The sequence below is a fragment of the Varroa destructor genome, unplaced genomic scaffold (genome assembly GCF_002443255.2).
Source record: "Varroa destructor unplaced genomic scaffold, Vdes_3.0 BEIS01000001.1, whole genome shotgun sequence".
In the NCBI taxonomy this organism is placed as follows: domain Eukaryota; kingdom Metazoa; phylum Arthropoda; class Arachnida; order Mesostigmata; family Varroidae; genus Varroa; species Varroa destructor.
This window is the reverse complement of record NW_019211454.1, coordinates 69,672,544-69,689,904: the sequence shown is the minus strand read 5'-3', so window position 1 is coordinate 69,689,904 and position 17,361 is coordinate 69,672,544. Positions and strand designations below refer to the sequence as shown.

At 38.0% G+C, this 17,361-nt stretch overlaps 1 protein-coding gene across 3 annotated transcripts; it reads right to left on the bottom strand.

The window, feature by feature from the left end:
• Nucleotides 1-478: 478 nt before the first annotated feature.
• LOC111247991 (putative glutamate receptor) lies at nucleotides 479-10,606 on the bottom strand. 3 transcript variants are annotated; one of them, XM_086981861.1, is made up of 11 exons: nucleotides 10,414-10,606; nucleotides 9,633-9,967; nucleotides 9,370-9,460; nucleotides 8,664-8,822; nucleotides 8,153-8,279; nucleotides 6,993-7,219; nucleotides 4,455-4,547; nucleotides 3,658-3,821; nucleotides 2,562-2,621; nucleotides 1,522-1,645; nucleotides 479-901 (listed from the first exon to the last, which is right to left on the bottom strand). In XM_086981861.1, exons 2-11 carry the CDS (start codon nucleotides 9,848-9,850, stop codon nucleotides 815-817), a joined length of 1,350 nt encoding a protein of 449 aa, XP_086837987.1. In that variant the 5' UTR covers nucleotides 9,851-9,967; nucleotides 10,414-10,606; the 3' UTR covers nucleotides 479-814. The 3 variants fall into 3 exon arrangements, with proteins under 3 accessions (XP_086837987.1, XP_022655389.1, XP_086837995.1); XM_022799654.2 differs by having other exon boundaries at nucleotides 9,633-9,964; XM_086981869.1 differs by lacking the exon at nucleotides 8,664-8,822 and having other exon boundaries at nucleotides 10,414-10,601.
• Between the last annotated feature and the right edge of the window lie 6,755 nt (nucleotides 10,607-17,361).

Below are 17,361 nucleotides of genomic sequence, written 5' to 3'. Positions count from 1 at the left end.
AATCTGAGAGGGATTGCCTCAAGGTGCCAATAATCCTGACATGTGTTAAAAATTGGACATCGTACTGCTTCTTTAGTATAGGGGACAGAAAACATAGAATACTATAAAAAGTAGGTTTACTAATTCCTTTCACTTGCAAGCCCATTGTTTCCGAGTCTGCGTTTGACCTATTCCCTCACTTTTTTTTTTCTGAAAATGAAGCAAAATTTGTGTGGTCCATTGAAGATTTTCGCTCTACCCGTGCAGTGAGGCTACGATATCATCTACATGTTCAACGAGATTTAACAATAGAAATTTTTAAACACATTTCTCTTAATCTTGCAGTTTGGTGGTAGCCGGCCATTGTTCTAAAAAATAAATTTCTAAGTGGTCTTTCGCTTGTGCCTCCCTCTTGGCCTTCAGATTTGAAATATGATTTTCTAATATCAGGATTGTTTCATTTGAAATGCCCATTTTATTTTTCAAAACTCCAAATTCATCTATTTTAAAAATGATTTTATTTTTCCTTTTTTGGCTTTATTTAGCCAGGCGGATAAAGCGAGGGGAGAACTGTTGATTTGTATGTAACACTTAGACAAATGTCAGATAATCATCGAGTGGCTTTCACTGTTTGTTAATCCCATTATTTTAACAATTTTTCATTATGACGAGAACTGATATGAGGTAAAAGCGTCCTTTTAATTAACCAGTTCTATTAGTTGTAGGTGAATACAGTAGGTCCTATTCTGGCTCGAATTCTAAGGTAGGCACACGTGCTCTACTTGCCAGCATGATTTCATATGCACTTATTATACGCATATTGCGTCCACGTTTATCAATAGGTGTCGTGACGACCAGTTCCGTGATGCATAAAAGCCCGGAATTTTTTGTCCTGTTTCACCGTACGGTAGTATACAACGATCTGTAGAGAATAGCATAAAAGAATGAATAAATCACAAATCAGACTACATAGATATAATACTTTGATTTGTGTGCACTCCGAAGGATGATTTATATAGTATTGATTAGTAGAAGTTCTCAAAACCGTCGGAAGTTCAAGCCGTCAAAACATAGGCCTCATACCTGTGTGAATTTTAGTAATAACGCACGAACAGCAACATACGCCTTTCGACCTTGTTAACATGTAAATATGATCTATGAATGTACATATCTGTACTACAACGTATGATTGAAGAAGACTTATGTTTGCCTTAACATAGATGATATCCATCTGTATCTACAAATCTGAAGACACGTGACGCAACGAATTGCTTTCAATAAAAATGAATTCCGCCTTTATCTGCGTACTAAAAACCTTTCATCTTTGAGTTAATTTGCCTCTACAACAGGTGGTAGAGATATAAATTATCGACATTTAATAATTTATACATTTATCGATAATTTATCATTGTGTGTGTAACAGTACGGAGCTGAAAATAATTGACGTCAGGTTGCAGGAAACTGTGTCCTCCGGATAGGGGTCCGCTGATCGCGCATTGCGATACAGTTGTATCCTAAGCAAGGAGAACAAAAATTACAAACCTCTAAAATGATTGCGATCAACGAAGCAGATACACCTGCAGACATAATGTGCACTGCCCCTATCACCTGACTATAGGTCAAGGGATCTGGCGTTTGTACGGCTGCCCACTCATTATCACTAAACCTAAAAAGCAAAACATTATATACATCTTTATTGGCATATTATCTATTGCCTATGTACTACTTGAAACAAGCGACTTCCCAATAAGAATAGGTTTTTCATTAGACCAGCAAACGGCTGAACGAATTATTACGTAGGCATAGCTGGTTATGAACGCCGTTAACCATTTCAAATTTCTCTTCAGAGTCGTTTAAATCCGACAGATTTGTGTACTGATGTGCCGCCAAAATGGACCAAAAAACTGCAGGACAAAACCGCCTACTGGGAAAGACACCAACTTCGACTTCAATTAAAACTATTTATTAATTATTTGTTGATAGAAACAAATGAATAACAGTCATTTAGGTATGTTTTTAGGCAAAGGTCGACCAGTTGGCCGAAATTACAATATAATAGATCAATTTCGTTATGGAAATCATGACAAAAGGACTAATTTGTGTTCCCGTGAGTCATTCATGAGGGTATATTAAGATTAAGGAGATCTTTGAAGCCTGTCGATCATCGAAGATCAAACTAGGCCGTGTAACTCCAGCAAGAATCGATACCAGTTAAAATCATTACATGATATACATTGTGCACCAGCTCACTTGCGCCATATATCCGTAGTATTTAGAAGGTCTTACAATTGATAACGAGGACACTATAAATATTTTTAAAGGAACTTGTTGTATTTGATCTACAGACATTAGTCGCATTACAATTTTATATGGTTTTGTACGGCTTGGAAATATACATAGTAGTAGATTTTCACGCTACTACGTTTATTACGCGGATATTAAGTATTCACAAGTTAGCGGAGCGCTTTTTTTTTTCTCTTTTCTTTTTACCAATTCGTACACGCATGCCAATAGAGCTATCTATCAATAAGCAATTAGAATTACTGCAATCATATAGTAAATCGTCGTTGTTAGATTAATACCAGTTGGTTGAGTTTTTTAACCAAACTCCCACGAGTCCAGCCTCCCAAAGGTGCATTACTCTGAAATGCCAAATGATTTCGTTAGCCATGTAGGGAACGTCCCCATCTCAAATCTATTTGTAACGCCTGACACGGTTCTGGGTATGTTAAAAGTAATAGCATATGCATAACTTATTTCTACCTCCATTCGACTGTGCATATAAATTTTCAGTGTGTAAAAAATTCATTTACGCAAAAATTGCGAGGAAATTCGTTTGCCGCACGGCCAACTAAAAATACTTAAATATGAAAATGTACCGTCGAGATTTTTAACTTGCGCAATTTTTTGGATTTTTGAGATCGCCCGTAGACAAGGTTCGCTAGCTATTTTTCTTCTATAGAATTTCAGTGCCAAAGTATGGTATACAACGCATATATTTGAAAGCTTGAAAACCAAGTTGTCATCGGTCCCATATATTTGGTTTAATGCCTTGGGCTAGTAGCCTGAGGGCTGGCAATTTAGACACCATGTAATTTAATTAGAAATCCTTATCACGATCTAATGTTCTGTTTTTTTTTTAACTTTAACTGCAGACATAAACGGACTTTCTTTCACCTTTTGTATTTAAAAAAAAACAGTATAAGGCAATTATATGTAATATCAATAGTAATATATTTATCGGAAAGATTTGAGATTTATCGCTAAAAAAAAGAACGAAACGGTTTTTCGTTTAACGTACAATCCAGATATATTTTGTACTATCATAGTATGTATAACTGGCGTATCCGATAGTTAGTGAGTTTGATTCAAGTTTCAGGACCCATTGATTTTCGCAAATAAATTATGCCCGAAAAGACAAGAACGGTTCAGCAAAATGAAATGGGTTAAGATGGAAAACAAAAAACTTCGATAAAGAGGCACGCATATATAGGCTTTGTCAGACAGGTAAAATGAGAAAAGCCTTCGTGGATAAACTAGGGAAACCCTCCATTCATTTTCAACAGTATACGAAATAACTAATATATCTAAATAGAACTAAATATCTAAATTGTGTTTTACGCACGCTTCTCTTTACATTCTTTCCTCTTAAAAATACACAGGACAGATAATACTCACAGAAGGTTGACAGGCTTTGTGATTCCGAGACCTTTGCGCATGGCAATACCATATGCACCCATCTGGAAGGAGTCTGGCGCAAAATACACGGAATCGAATCTCGAAAGATCCGCGAGAACACCAATGTATTCACCAATATAGGCATACCTTTCACGTTGCACACGCTGTCAACGAGCCATATTAAAACACGTCACACTGTAGAAACTGCGTAAATCTTTATGGCAGATTATCACAATAATATCATTGTTCGGAATACAATAACATGGCGACAGGTGACTGGTAACATTGTTGCTTATCCGTTTGAAAATTTCAGTTCGAATACGTGGGTAGCTAAAAAAAAAATCATTGATACTAAACCACTCGTAATCGAGGTACTTAGGTTACTAGCCTAGATAATTAGCTGTTGATGGGCGTCAGAGAAATGATTGCTTGTACATATATATATATATATATATATATATATATATGGCGGCGTATCGTAAATTTAAACGGGTGGCTTCCGCGGTCATTCCAGGCCTTGGGAACTCTGTGTATAGTGGCCAAAAGTTAACTAAACTTTTTCCATTATTTCGATTGAATTGAAACGGTTTCATACATGCTCAAGCTGGCCTTTTGTATGTGATTAAAATGATGATTATTATTATCGTATACTGTGGTATGTTATACAGTTCAGGTTTTTTAACTCTTATGTCGGCAGTTGGGTATCTCCAGTGTATGGATCTGACCAACTTGTTTTTAGAAAAAAAAAAAACAGAACTTTATTACAGAACGTCAAGTCCTTATCAAGGTTTTAGCACCTGTAATCCTTCAGCATCATTACCCACGGCGTTATCATCCGATATAAGCGAATGTAAAATCAATTGATTCACAGGCGACAGCGGATGTTCTTGCTGAAATGAAAAACGATCCAAAATTAGCATAGCAAGTAGAATACTTAAAACTTCTGTTTTAGTTTCTCAATAAATAATGTAAGTTTTTTAAGGCTGCTAAAAAGGTACATGTGCATTGATGTAATAAAATGGCCTAGTTAAGGTACATCTATTACAAGATGTATCATCTCTCACTTTGCGTAGTGTTTCTTATAATCAATTTTTACGCTTAGATGGATCCATGGGCAACGGATGCTTTTTTTCATTAATCCATCACAGACCATGTGAGATTGTTGTAAGAACTATACCTGTACAAATCACCTGATAGCTAGGCACGTATACAATCGGTTAATAATCTGTCATTCTACATCATTCACCCATTTTATCTATTCGTCTTTCGAAATATACGTGCTCTCCATGATTATGCGCTAATACCGTCTCGCATACGTATTGATTTTACGCTTCCTATGGATTGTAACATCAGTTGCTGGTAAATTTTGGCCTGCTAGTGAGATTCATTTGCCTACAGTCGGTCCCGGACTATATCTTCATTACTATTACTTTATGGATGCATGAGGTCTAGAGTGTTGCAAATAATCATAACTCGTTAAGAGAACAATGGTTTCAAATAAATGTATACAGGGTTTCTTTGCGGTCCACATTCTTCAGTCAGTGTGAGACTAAAACTATTCGACCCGAGATAAATAACCCACCTATATATCCGTTAGATTTTCCACGTCATGAAACTGCGTTTTTCAAAGACAATAGTACCTAGTCAATACAGTCCTAGGAAGGCAAAAAGGGCGATCAGAAGTCAAACACATATTGGCCACAGCACAAATTTACCCGACAAATTTGTGTCTGACATTTCGGTATCCTAGACATGCGCCACCGTTTTTTTTTTCTCTAAAATATCTACTACTACTACTACTACTACTACTACTACTACTACTACTAGTACTACTACTACTACTACTACTAGTACTACTACTACTACTACTACTACTACTTACTACTACTACTACTACTACTACTACTACTACTACTACTACTACTTACTACTACTACTACTACTACTTACTACTACTACTACTACTTACTACTATTACTACTACTACTACTACTACTACTACTACTACTACTACTAGTCTTTATACCATGGTCACCCGCTCCCATTTTTCTATATCGCTTCCCGTTAGCCCTATACCGAAGTACAATATGTGCTCAATGAACAGCGCATACGTCTATTGACTGATTTCTTCACGTTAGAGAATTCGATGCTGGCATAACCCATATGTTTCGAGTTCTATGTCCGACGTCGTCGTCCGGAGTCGAACCTAGCCCACAACGCGTCGTTAAAATTAGAAGGCAAACACGTTACTCACTCAGTTTACCATAACCCATATCTATCTAACTGTAAATTGTCTTATAACATCTCTAGGTCTAATGCTAAGTTCGATAACCATAAAGCTGCCCTTTCTGGATGTGACTCTCGTTTTCGTTTGTTCTGTCATACTTTCATTTATTACAATTGTGTGCCATACTTTTGTATATTGCAAGGTAAACGCATTTCCTAATTAACTAGCATCCCACGTCAGCGTCGTCAGGAGGAGTGATTCGATGTTACGCCCCCAATTAGCATAGCCTGTTTTTGTTCAACGGGTTTTGCTGTTATATTTTCCAGAAACAAAAACACAGGCAGCAATACCCAAACATATATGGATATATGAATAGTGGTGTTATATATATATATATGTACATGTTAACAATTTTGCACTATCTGTTACATCATTGTTTCGTCCGTATCGGAAAGGGACTGGCACATCGATCTTCAGTGGAATACTACGATGTAGCATGGTATGAGTTGAAACATACAGCCATACAATTTACTCCTTCCTATTGCGCACAGTAAGCTACAGGACATTGACCCCTCGATACGGCACTGAGTGTGACGATGGTCCTGATCCTAATATCAGGTACAGAGTTTTCTCTGAAATCGAACGGACGTTTGAAGGAACAGATAGTAGTAATAAAACCGCACTTCGTCTGTGAACTACAGACGATGATTCACCGATGCTTTTTTGATCACTGAGATACTGTAGTTCTCATTTGCAAAACTTACCAGCACATGACAAAGGGCAACGTCAATCCTTTTTTTTTTGCTGTGAACATCACTTAAATCATGCATTGCCACGTGGCTGTAAGATCTTTTGAATGGCGCATCTAGCCAGTAAATAAATAAACTTATTCACAAAATCGTTTCACGTATTAAAGGAGCGCTGCCAGATGTGTATTTGCTATATATTATGGTAACTTGCAATTTACAATTGGCTTCACATTCTAAATAAGCTAACTTAAATAATAGCAGAATGGAGATTGGTGAAGAATATTTATTTGCTATTAAAGAATAAGTTCTAAAAAATTAGCTTGTAGCTAAAACCGAGTCATGGATGCTGGACAACAAACCTGAAGAGCTTTTTCGAAGTCAGTCCCACGTATCGTCCCACACACGATAGTTCCTTTCTTTAATGCATTTGCTAATTCGTCTATTGTGTCAATGATGTTTTCTAATCCTGGATGCGTCATTGAAGAGAATAGTTTACCCGAGTAGCTTGCCGACAGAACTAACGACAACATCAGCCACAGGCAAAAAAGAAGACGCTGCGAGACCAAACTTGGAACCCACCTACAACCTGTGAGAAGTAACAATGGATTACCGAACTCGTACTAAAGATAGAGACTGGTTCTGTCTATTCATAAAATTAATATCTAATGAGCGTTTTGATTATTTGGTAGGACTTTCCGAGAGATGCATGATGACTCGAGGCTATTTTGAGGTTGAAGGTTATGATAGTTAAGCGAATAGTATAAACTTGTAGTAATTCAAAGAGCTGTTCGGATACTGATGTAAACAATTCTAACATGAAAGATGGGCTTAAATCATACCGAAGAAACGATAAGTCTAAAACAAGAGAGTGATCAAGAAAGCGCTGCGCAATTTACCGAGACACTACTTCAGGTCACAATCTGAAGTGTAGTATCTCGGTATATATTGCAGTAGCATTCGTATCATAACCCGATCTTGATAACAAATGGACGATGAATGATCCAGCAATCTCCAAAAAAAGTAAGTAGCTCTAGAAAATATAGCAGACGTCTGTCTGTCAAGGAAGTGATAAATCTAAAATCGAAACGTGTGAACAATGAGTCCAACGTAACTACCTTAGAAGCGTCTAATTTTTTCTTTATTTTCAAAGCTCTAACTGCCCTGTTCTTTGACCCAGAAAAACGCTTCATAAGCGATGCCGTTTCGTGGCCGAATCCCATTGTCCAAGACCGTTTTCGTTCCGAAGCAGTAGGGGCAGCGAATGGCACTCACTCACTCACTCACACGATACGCACACGACCCATCATACACAACCGGCGGGAGTCGTCATACTCAGGTTAAAGGAATCAATTAGAATTAGAAAAGAGATAGAAACAGAAAAAAAAACAATTAGAAAGTAAAAACATAAATCACTATCGCATTATAGCGTTGTTTATAGTTATGATTCTGTATGAACTGTACCAGATTCCTGGACTCATTGACTTTCGCGATAAATGTGAAAGCGTTGATAGCTAGCTACCTTTACCAAGAAGGAGGCCGTGGATTTCCAGCAGTGAGACGAAGCCGTGGAACTTTTCAGGAAGACGTAACGATGCACAGCGGACTATAAGGGACACCCCGATTGTTGCCGCCAAATATAACCAAACCTGTAATAAGGTGAATGGCTGTAAACATTTAGGTAGCATGCGTGACTCTTATCAATTGATTATATTAAGCTCCACATTCAGGACTGAACAGGTAAACATCACGTTACTCAAACGATAAGGTTCGTGACGTTTCTTATCGCTATTGCGTGCAAGACATTTTCTTAACGTATGTTTGTGCTAGGTTCGGACTTGAAAACGATCCAGGAGACACGAGGGAACTCTGTCCTCCACTTTGGAGAATAACTTCCCTGGTGTCACGCCTGACTAGCGCTCTAATTGCAAGCTCAGAAACTTTACAAATAAGGAATCAGAAACTATTAGATCTCCAATGGTGCGCATCGAACAAGCGTGTTTAATGTGATTATAAGCGTTGACAAGCCTGACCTCAGGTGAAAATGGCCGTATGATGGCATCTGCAGGATCGAGAAGTTGCGGTGGTCGAACAGCAAATGTAATTCTGTCCACTAAGTACGGAAAGCTGAAATCTATAACCCGGTATCGCTCGTATGATAATGACATCCCTGATAAAGCGATATCGAATTCCTGATCATACCAATACCGTAGATCAGCATCATACGCACATAAAGGAATTATTAGTATTTTCCTAAAAGCGATTTCTCGAAAGAAAACTACCATGTTTATTTGGGTCTAAGTATACACTCGCACATGCTGCTACGCCTCTAGTAGCATCTATTAATTTTCTGTATTGAAAACATATTCGTATATGTTCTAGAGCTAACTAGAAGCTATCCGTTTCTGCAAAAATGTGTTTTTGGTAGCACCTTATGGTCTCGTTCAAAGCGTCACTATGAAAACCTTGTAGGGTTTCTCTTAGAGAATTACGAGGCCGGCAGGTCACCATCTGAACAGCTCTCGTAGCTAATGACCTATTTTTAATGTACTTTTACTTTTTCATAAGTCCGACGTAAAATAAAACCGCTCGCGCGTGATAGAAGCGCGTATGAGTCATCCTAGCCACGTTCTCTCACTGTGTACTGATTGTCGGTGACGATCAGCCATGACGCGCTTAGCGAACGAAACTGTCTGTTGTAGGTTTTTCAGATTCAACTTCGGAAAAGAAAGAACTTACGTTTCTTTGTAGCATACCGAGCATGCCTGAGCAGTTGCCGCGTGATCCACAAGAACCCCAGCTGCGCACTGGAGACATCGATATAGTAAAACTGAAGCGAAGAATCGAGCAGACCGCAGATATAATCCTTTAATGGAATTAATCACTACTTGACCGGACTATGCGAGGTGTGCATAAAGGATTTCCGTCACTAGCCGTTTCCAGTAATAAAAAAAGCAAATTGTTCATCGAGTAAGTAATACGTCAGTCGGCTTACAACTCACTTGGCTTGAAGGCTCTGGGACAGAGCCTGTACGAGCGCTGTGTCCACGCCGCCGTACGATTCTTTGGATGTACTTAGCGGGAAATAAAATGGATTGTTACGCGCCATCACTACCGAATACGATTGGTAGAAGGTTCTCATTTGCAGGCTTATGTCGTGACTGTGACGTTGATCAATCCATGCGACATTTACTGGAACTACTGTTATTTCAGAGCTCATTGTCGGCCGGTTCGATTGCCGAACAGCGACTGTTCAGTGATAATTTCTCATCAATCTTCATCTCGATGGAACTGTATATTAGTAAAGAGAAGAAATCGCTGAAGACTGTATAGTCTTCTTCAAAAATCGACAATTCGAAAAATCGTTTAGATACGATGAGAAAACAGTTAAACACGCAAATATTGATGATTATAGTTAACATCGTTCTTTGCGACGCCTATACATGTATGTAGTGCCTAACAGCTGAATATCTACTTGGTCTATTTAAAATTATATATATTATAATAATAATAATAATAATAAGAAAAATTAGTTTGGATATTACTGTTATGAGAATTCGCCGTATAACAACTAAGCAACTGTATTATTGAAAATAGCAATGTTATGCTCTGAATAAGTGTTATTTTTGAAATTTTTCCTGCACTATTCAGAGACTCTGTTCTGTTCCATAGTCTGAACAAGGATCTCACATGCCACTATACTGTTTAGTGATGCTTTTGCTGGTTCCTCCAAATATCCAAATTGCAGAAATGAAGTGTGAGCAAGTCTCTTTTTTTACACACCCTCTGAAGTCGAATAATCCGTAGTAACTTGAGCTCAATGATGTCGCAAACCAATTAGCTAATCACTGAGTACGGTGCTAAAGCCAGACTGAACTTTTGATCCGAGTATAGAACTGTTAGAGAAAATATGTCCGCGGCGGAAAACAGTTCAAAGCGCCACCTGTTTGCGCTCCAACGTTCGTACGCCTTGTGATTCACTCATTCTGATAAGGCTCGGGAATGGTACGACAAATTCAGCCGGTCCTTTCCTGCCGCTCAAATGCCCTTACGTGCTAATAAGAGTAACAGGGGAATTCTAGTTAAAATCATAGCCTGTGCTTAGGGCACAACGTGCATGCACGGACGCTTCGAGATGCATAAACGCTCGAGAGTGACCTACATATATAGACGATCTTTACTGACACATATTACGCACATATACGTTTTAGCTGAGTCGAACCAGAGTGAGTTCCCTGGACCTTAGGGTTTCGAGTTTTACGTCCCTTTTCACTGCCATTAAGGCTAACCCAAAGCACAGCACGAAACGCGTCTTCTTCCGTCTAACTTCGACCAGCTGGACTTTCTAGAATGAGTTCCGGGTAGTTTCCTTTTAAACCGGCCCAAGCTTCTGCGTAGCACGTAATTCTTTGTTGAAAAATAAGTGAGTCGCTTGTTCCAGATAGGTGACTATTTATTTATTCATCCCAATTCAACATGTCAACAGATCTTTCTTCAGCCCTCAGAATTTTTCTAATTAAAATTCATGATATGAATTCATGGCCGGGACCACTTTCCGCTGAGTCCACAATTATTTTTCCGTTTTTTTACCGAATCAAAACGCTTCGCCTTCTAATTTCTTTTTAGTTTTAGGAATAAAAAAAACGCGGCAGGCGCTGAATCCGGTAGAAACAAGGGCTGGGGCGCGAATTTCTTGCAGAACTGCTGTACAGGTAGTGAAATCTAAGCCGGTGCATTGAGTCGTGATGAAGAGCCTAGGAGTTGTTCGGCTATGATTTTAGTTTCTTGCGTCCCACACATGTTCTTAAAGCTTTTCGATTCTACTTCTTAATGACGGTGTGAAGAACATTATTATTTTGGTTCTGGTCCGCGAGGGTTATCACACACGTTCCAGAACGAAAACCGTAACACAAGACTTAATGCACGGTCGCTGCTTCATCTAAGACAAATTGTAGAACGCTCAATATATAGACTTATTTAATTTCATCGGAAAAGTCGAAATTTCGTTAGATTGTTATGAAATTATCACCGTGTGCAACAGAAGCCGTGCCCTTTTTTGAAACTCAAATGCGACCACAAGCGATTATTCATTTATTTTTGCAAAAGTCTTTATACATATACCTTTTCGGGGCTTTTGGTTTATTGTGAGCCCAAATTTTAATTCTGTTCGAATTTTTTTCAATGTGGCATATATAAGTTACATTTTAACGCGTTGACGCCTACCAATATTCATTGATGGACGGTTACTATTAGAAAGTGACCTCTAGATCGAAAGATGTATCTTTTGAAAATGGATAATTAGTGGCTTAGGTGCCGAATTGAAGGCACTTCTATTAGATGCAAACAATTTCCTTGAAATAGCTATGCCGTTTGGATACAGTCTTCGAAAAAGAGCTCTTAACCGTTCTGTATATACATGTGTATGTAAGCAGGGTGGCGTGCGTGGACGTTTCGCAAACTAACCAAAAAGAAAATGTGTGCAAGTTTAACACCGACTCATGCGTCAGATAGTAGTCCATACAACAAACGCTTAGTCGAGAACTAGGTGCACTCTGAGCATCGCAGCTAGATATCAATTGGTAGTTTAATAGTAACGATAATAATATGGGTGCGTAAAAAATTGACCACGGCCATTGGTTTTCCATCATCTTATAAGCACGACAGCGGGGCCAGCCCAATGAGTATCCTCCATATTAATATTCAAGTGACTTATCTATTCATTGATTTCACTGAGTTGGGTCGTAAGCTATTCCTAAACTGCGAGCCGTAATTGTGGTCCGCATACGTATTCACCATCATCTGGGCATCAGACCGTTCATTACGGATTGCCCATCGACTTACACCCCGCTACGCGCTACAGTCCTATGTTACAAACTTAAACTAAATGCACGTTTCGAGTTTGTTGTGTCACGATTTTTCCGAGTTGCGTGACTCGCGCCATTGAACTTGGCCATTCAGTTGATCGTAATCCGACTAGGTAGTGACGTCTCTTCATCTTGACGTCGAGTAGGAAACCAACATTAAACACGACGGCGGAGCAGTCGCATTGCATTTGTCTATTTGGCGTTACGATCAGATCAGTTTCTGAGCATAAGACAGGAGCAGACAGAGGCAAGTGGAAAAGCAACTTGTTTGAGATAAACTTAACTACCAGTTCTTGGTGCTATACCATTTCTGCAAGGCCTTCCAGAGCATATTGTGTGTATTCGCGATGCTTCACAAGAGAGCTAAATACCGCTTCTCGTATAGTCGAGACGTCCTGCTCCACTTTTGCATATGGTACTATAATATCTCAGCCGGCTATGCATAATAATATAGCTATTAGGTAAATTGAACACTTCGATATATTCATTAATTTTTTTTTACGATTGATGTTTCTAGTTTATCCGCGATCAGGAAAAATCACACATGGAATAGTAATACAGAAACAGCTGGCTATAAAAAAAGGAATAGAACGTCGTTAAACCCATCATCGTCCCGTCACGGAACACATTTAGAAATACGACATCTTTCACGAATACGTCACAGTCTTTGTTAGGGCGCAAATTTCCTTTTGAGCCACGTTGCACTAACAGGAAATTCGTTATTTATATTTGTATACGGTAGAAAGAATTACGGTTAGTTACGAGCGCTCTTAATCGCTTGGCAAAAAAACTCAAAGAAAATCTGTAATAGCTTTGGTGCTACCTAAGCTGAATGGCGCAGGAATTGAGAAAAAAAAAAAACGGATACGTGAAAATATGTATAACTATGGCGGGTGTTATACTCTCGTGACAGTCATAATTCCGTTCAGACATATAGTCTAATATTGATATATATGCGCACGGTTTTTCGTTGCATCGATTGATACAAATAGAGATGTAAGCGTAAGTGAAACTCGTGTCCTCGATCTGATCCCATAGAAACGAGCGCCACAAAGTAGATGTGGTTTTACTAGTTCCGCTCTATATTCATGGATCAAGTCGACGTATGAGCATATACGCGCTTGCACATATAGGCTGGACTTAGTCCACAAAAGCCATGTTCATTTTTCTGGAAAAGGCACCCTAAACAGCAACGATTGATGACCCATTACAAATCCGATAGTGAATTATGTAGTAACAACCAATTTTGTTATTGTCATCCGCGTTATCAATACTACTATGATTATCTTCAAAGTGCATTTGCGTAACCATATTTACATCCAGTCCGCTTCGTTGTTAGGCTGCGAACCGTTACCAAGTTATCACGGCGTACCGAAAACGTACGCAAAAACAGGGCTAACTTGAGCAAGACTAGCGATATGCATATTTGTAGTGACGCGGCAATATCAATGGCACAAAGACAATTCATCTTCGTGCCACGCTTGTTAAACAGATGCACAACATACAGCGCAAATTGGCCGTCACTTAGAAATCATACAAAGGTTTATCTAGTACAGAGGTTCGCGGACGGCACTCTCGGCTTACGGCTGATGGACCTAGGCGATGCAAATTACCAACAGAAATTATGACGATGAAGCTCTGTTGTTGTTCATATGTGTAACTTGTCTTGTTTCTAATAGCAGATGGTCTGGCCGGGACCTTCTGGTCGAAAGAGCATAGGAAGCTCCGTTAACGTTGATTCGGGTTTGAAACCCACAAAATGGCATCGTAACCATGTGCCATCATGACCCGTATCATATTTGAATTGATGAACGCTACAGTTACTTACATTCATTAGTTTAACTCCACTTAAACCACCCGTTCTGTCGTAGACCTAGCTTGAACTGCATATCTTGAAAAAACTGGAATTTCGTACGAACATGACAAAGGCGACAAAAAATTATCAGATAATAGAATTCCCGCCGAAGTTGTTGAATCTAGCGGTCGAGTATCGGCGACAGTGGCCGGATATTGCATTTCTAAAGCCTAGAAAATCACCCAGCCGCATTATGACTGCACCCTGTATTCAGACAGATACGCAAGCGAGATAATCAATATTGGAGGGAGCAGAAGAACACTACTGCCATAGAAAACGTTCTGCTTGAAGAGAAAGCATATAATTGATAATATTACCGAGCGTGTCATGTTTTTTAGTTGTTTAACAATACAAAGAAGTGTTCACAATATTTTTGTTTATGCTGAAAAAACAGTCGTCCATTAGTTTTATCACTTATTATATATCGGTAGATACCTCACGGCTTCCGAGCTGAATCTTATTTTAGCCAAGTTAAAATGTAGCTCGTCAGTATTATATGAGAGAAGATAGAAAGATATCCTAGCTTCGACATATGCAACAGCAATTGTAACAGTTGGGAAAAATTCAAGAATACGTTCTCCTCTATGTTTTGTCAATTTTTCTTTATGGTAGTTATCACACTCTGTGCTGTGGGTTAGTCTTACTTATACTGTTTATGCGGAACGTTACGCAATACCATAGAAGATTAACCAGAGTTTACAATCTAATTTGTTAATAATCTTTGTTGTGTTTATGCAATTGAGAAAAAAAGTAATAAAAAAAAAAAAAACAATCTAGAAAAATCTATTTCCCCATCGTCACGGTGAGGCTAAAAATGGCGCCGGCCATTCGAAGTGATTAAGAAGCTACCGTCAGGTTAATTCGCTAGACCTTTTTAGACAAATTGTGTCAACATGTATTGAATACATCGTTTAGTCGCTAGTCTGATTACGGTTTCGATATGTACGTCATTAGAAAAGACAGGCACTTCATCTTTATTTTGTCCTCACAGCAGAGAGTGTTAGAGTATACACCTAAAACATATTGACGAAGTCAGGTCAACAACATATGGTGTACGATACATTTCTGGGTTAACTGAGGAGCTAGCGAATCGGCGAGCAAAGGATAACATATTTCTGTGTTGCTATGGTAACGCTGTCAACCATGAATAAAGGCTAACAAAGTAGAATTGGTCAGAGCAGTGTTTAATTGAGAGTATAGACACAAGGCCACTAATGAGGTGATTGACGAACATACAATTTAACACACTTCTTGTTATTGTCGAGGTGTTGACGTTGTTTGCTCGCCTTTGCTTTTATCCGCTTGAACACAGAATATGCTTTTATGCAATAGTAAATTTAGTTGCAGCACGCATAAGGGCAATTTGCCCACATTGGGAGGAATAGTTAGCGACAGAAATTAGGGACAAACATAGGCTTTTGTAATTGTGTAATATGAAAACAGGCTAAACGTGTGTACGCTCAGGTCAACCCAACATAACAGAGATGTCACAACGAGTTATTTCTAGATTCAAGTATTACACATATGTTATTCAAATATGATATGTTGAGAGACTGATGCGTACCATAAAGTATGTTTTGCGTAAATCGCGTATTTGAATCTCGACAAGTTTGTATAATGGATTTTTATAAAAATATTTTTCAGGCAAGAAAATTTTTTTGCGCAAAGAGTGCATGGCGTGAAGTTGTAAGACACACTTGTAGGATGCACGGCTCTAAGGTTATACGTGCTTACACTTCAGGGCATCCGTAGAAATGCTTAAACTGAATCACAAAGCCAGATGTTATTAGAAACTTCGATTAACTGAGGAATTTCGAACTAGGGGCCGACCAAAAAAAATAAGGTGCTCTCTGTGTACCATGGTGCCATTGTCAACTATTAATAAAAAGCGGGTTAATTTGTAACGGTTATTGGATTGTTTAATAACTTTAAACCATTCCTTTCTTTTGATCGTTCCTTAGTAGCAAAAATACTTTAAAAATAAATACTTCACCAACCTGAATTAGAAAAAGACACATCTGGCTGTGTTAATGAATCTGCTAATTTCACCGATGTCAACTTACAGCATTGCTGAAGTATAGAAATCTATAAATATACGACGGGTGTTGAAGACTTCTCTTTTGATCGAATTTTCATCTTCAAGTTCAAATCTGAATAAGCCATTCATCGGCTTACTTGTTTTTGCCGCACCGGTCAACCACTGTACCTTTCCAGAACACTTTCACGAGTAGCCTTAAAGAAAGTGCAGCCATTTTAACTTTAATTTACTGTCCTCAGCCGGCACAGATCTAACGGCACGGACCACTTAGCCCCAGTACTATAAATATAAATTATTTGTAATAGCTTGGCCGTTATTTAAACTTTAATAATAATAATAATAATAATAATAAGAGAAATAGCTATAAGACATATTCAAATCCAGACACTTACTTTTTGTGGAAAATGGAATTTCATATAAATTGTCTTCGTATATTATACCTATATGTAGAGGTATAGTATACGAAGATACCTAACCAATAAAAATGTCTTTCATAGTTGTTTAAATGGTATATTAAATGTACTCAAACAAAATGTAAACCACTTACACTGCGTAAATTAATATAATTATTTAAATATATTACTTATTAGAATACGTACCTGTGAAGCATTGATCCTTGCATAGAGCAGATGGTTTTATAATATATATATATATATATATATAAATCCTTATATTATTATAATTAGAATTATATAGATTCACTGTTTATACTCACGTTTATATAAATTGAACTAAAATATATCTCATTAAATGATATAATTTTATAAAGTACCTTTTAGTAGTAATTTATCCATTTTATTTAAAAAAAACTATTCATTCAAGTAGTATAAGTCTTCAAAAAATCTGGTATTAAAATCATAATCAGTCAATAATATTGGCACATTTCCAGCTAAAATATGTCACAACATTAATAAAATCGTATTAATAAAAACTGACCAACCAAGTTTTGGAAAAAATTATTTTTACAGTATATG

What these genes read in the sequence shown, in the direction of transcription:
- LOC111247991 (XM_086981861.1), bottom strand. Translation starts at nt 9,850, where the DNA reads ATGAGCTCTGAAATAACAGTAGTTCCAGTAAATGTCGCATGGATTGAT. An exon ending in CGGCCTCCTTCTTGGTAAAG is followed by an intron (nt 7,220 to 8,152) that starts GTAGCTAGCTAT and finishes TACTTCTCACAG; the next exon opens with GTTGTAGGTGGGTTCCAAGT. An exon ending in ACTTCGAAAAAGCTCTTCAG is followed by an intron (nt 4,548 to 6,992) that starts GTTTGTTGTCCA and finishes TTTTCATTTCAG; the next exon opens with CAAGAACATCCGCTGTCGCC.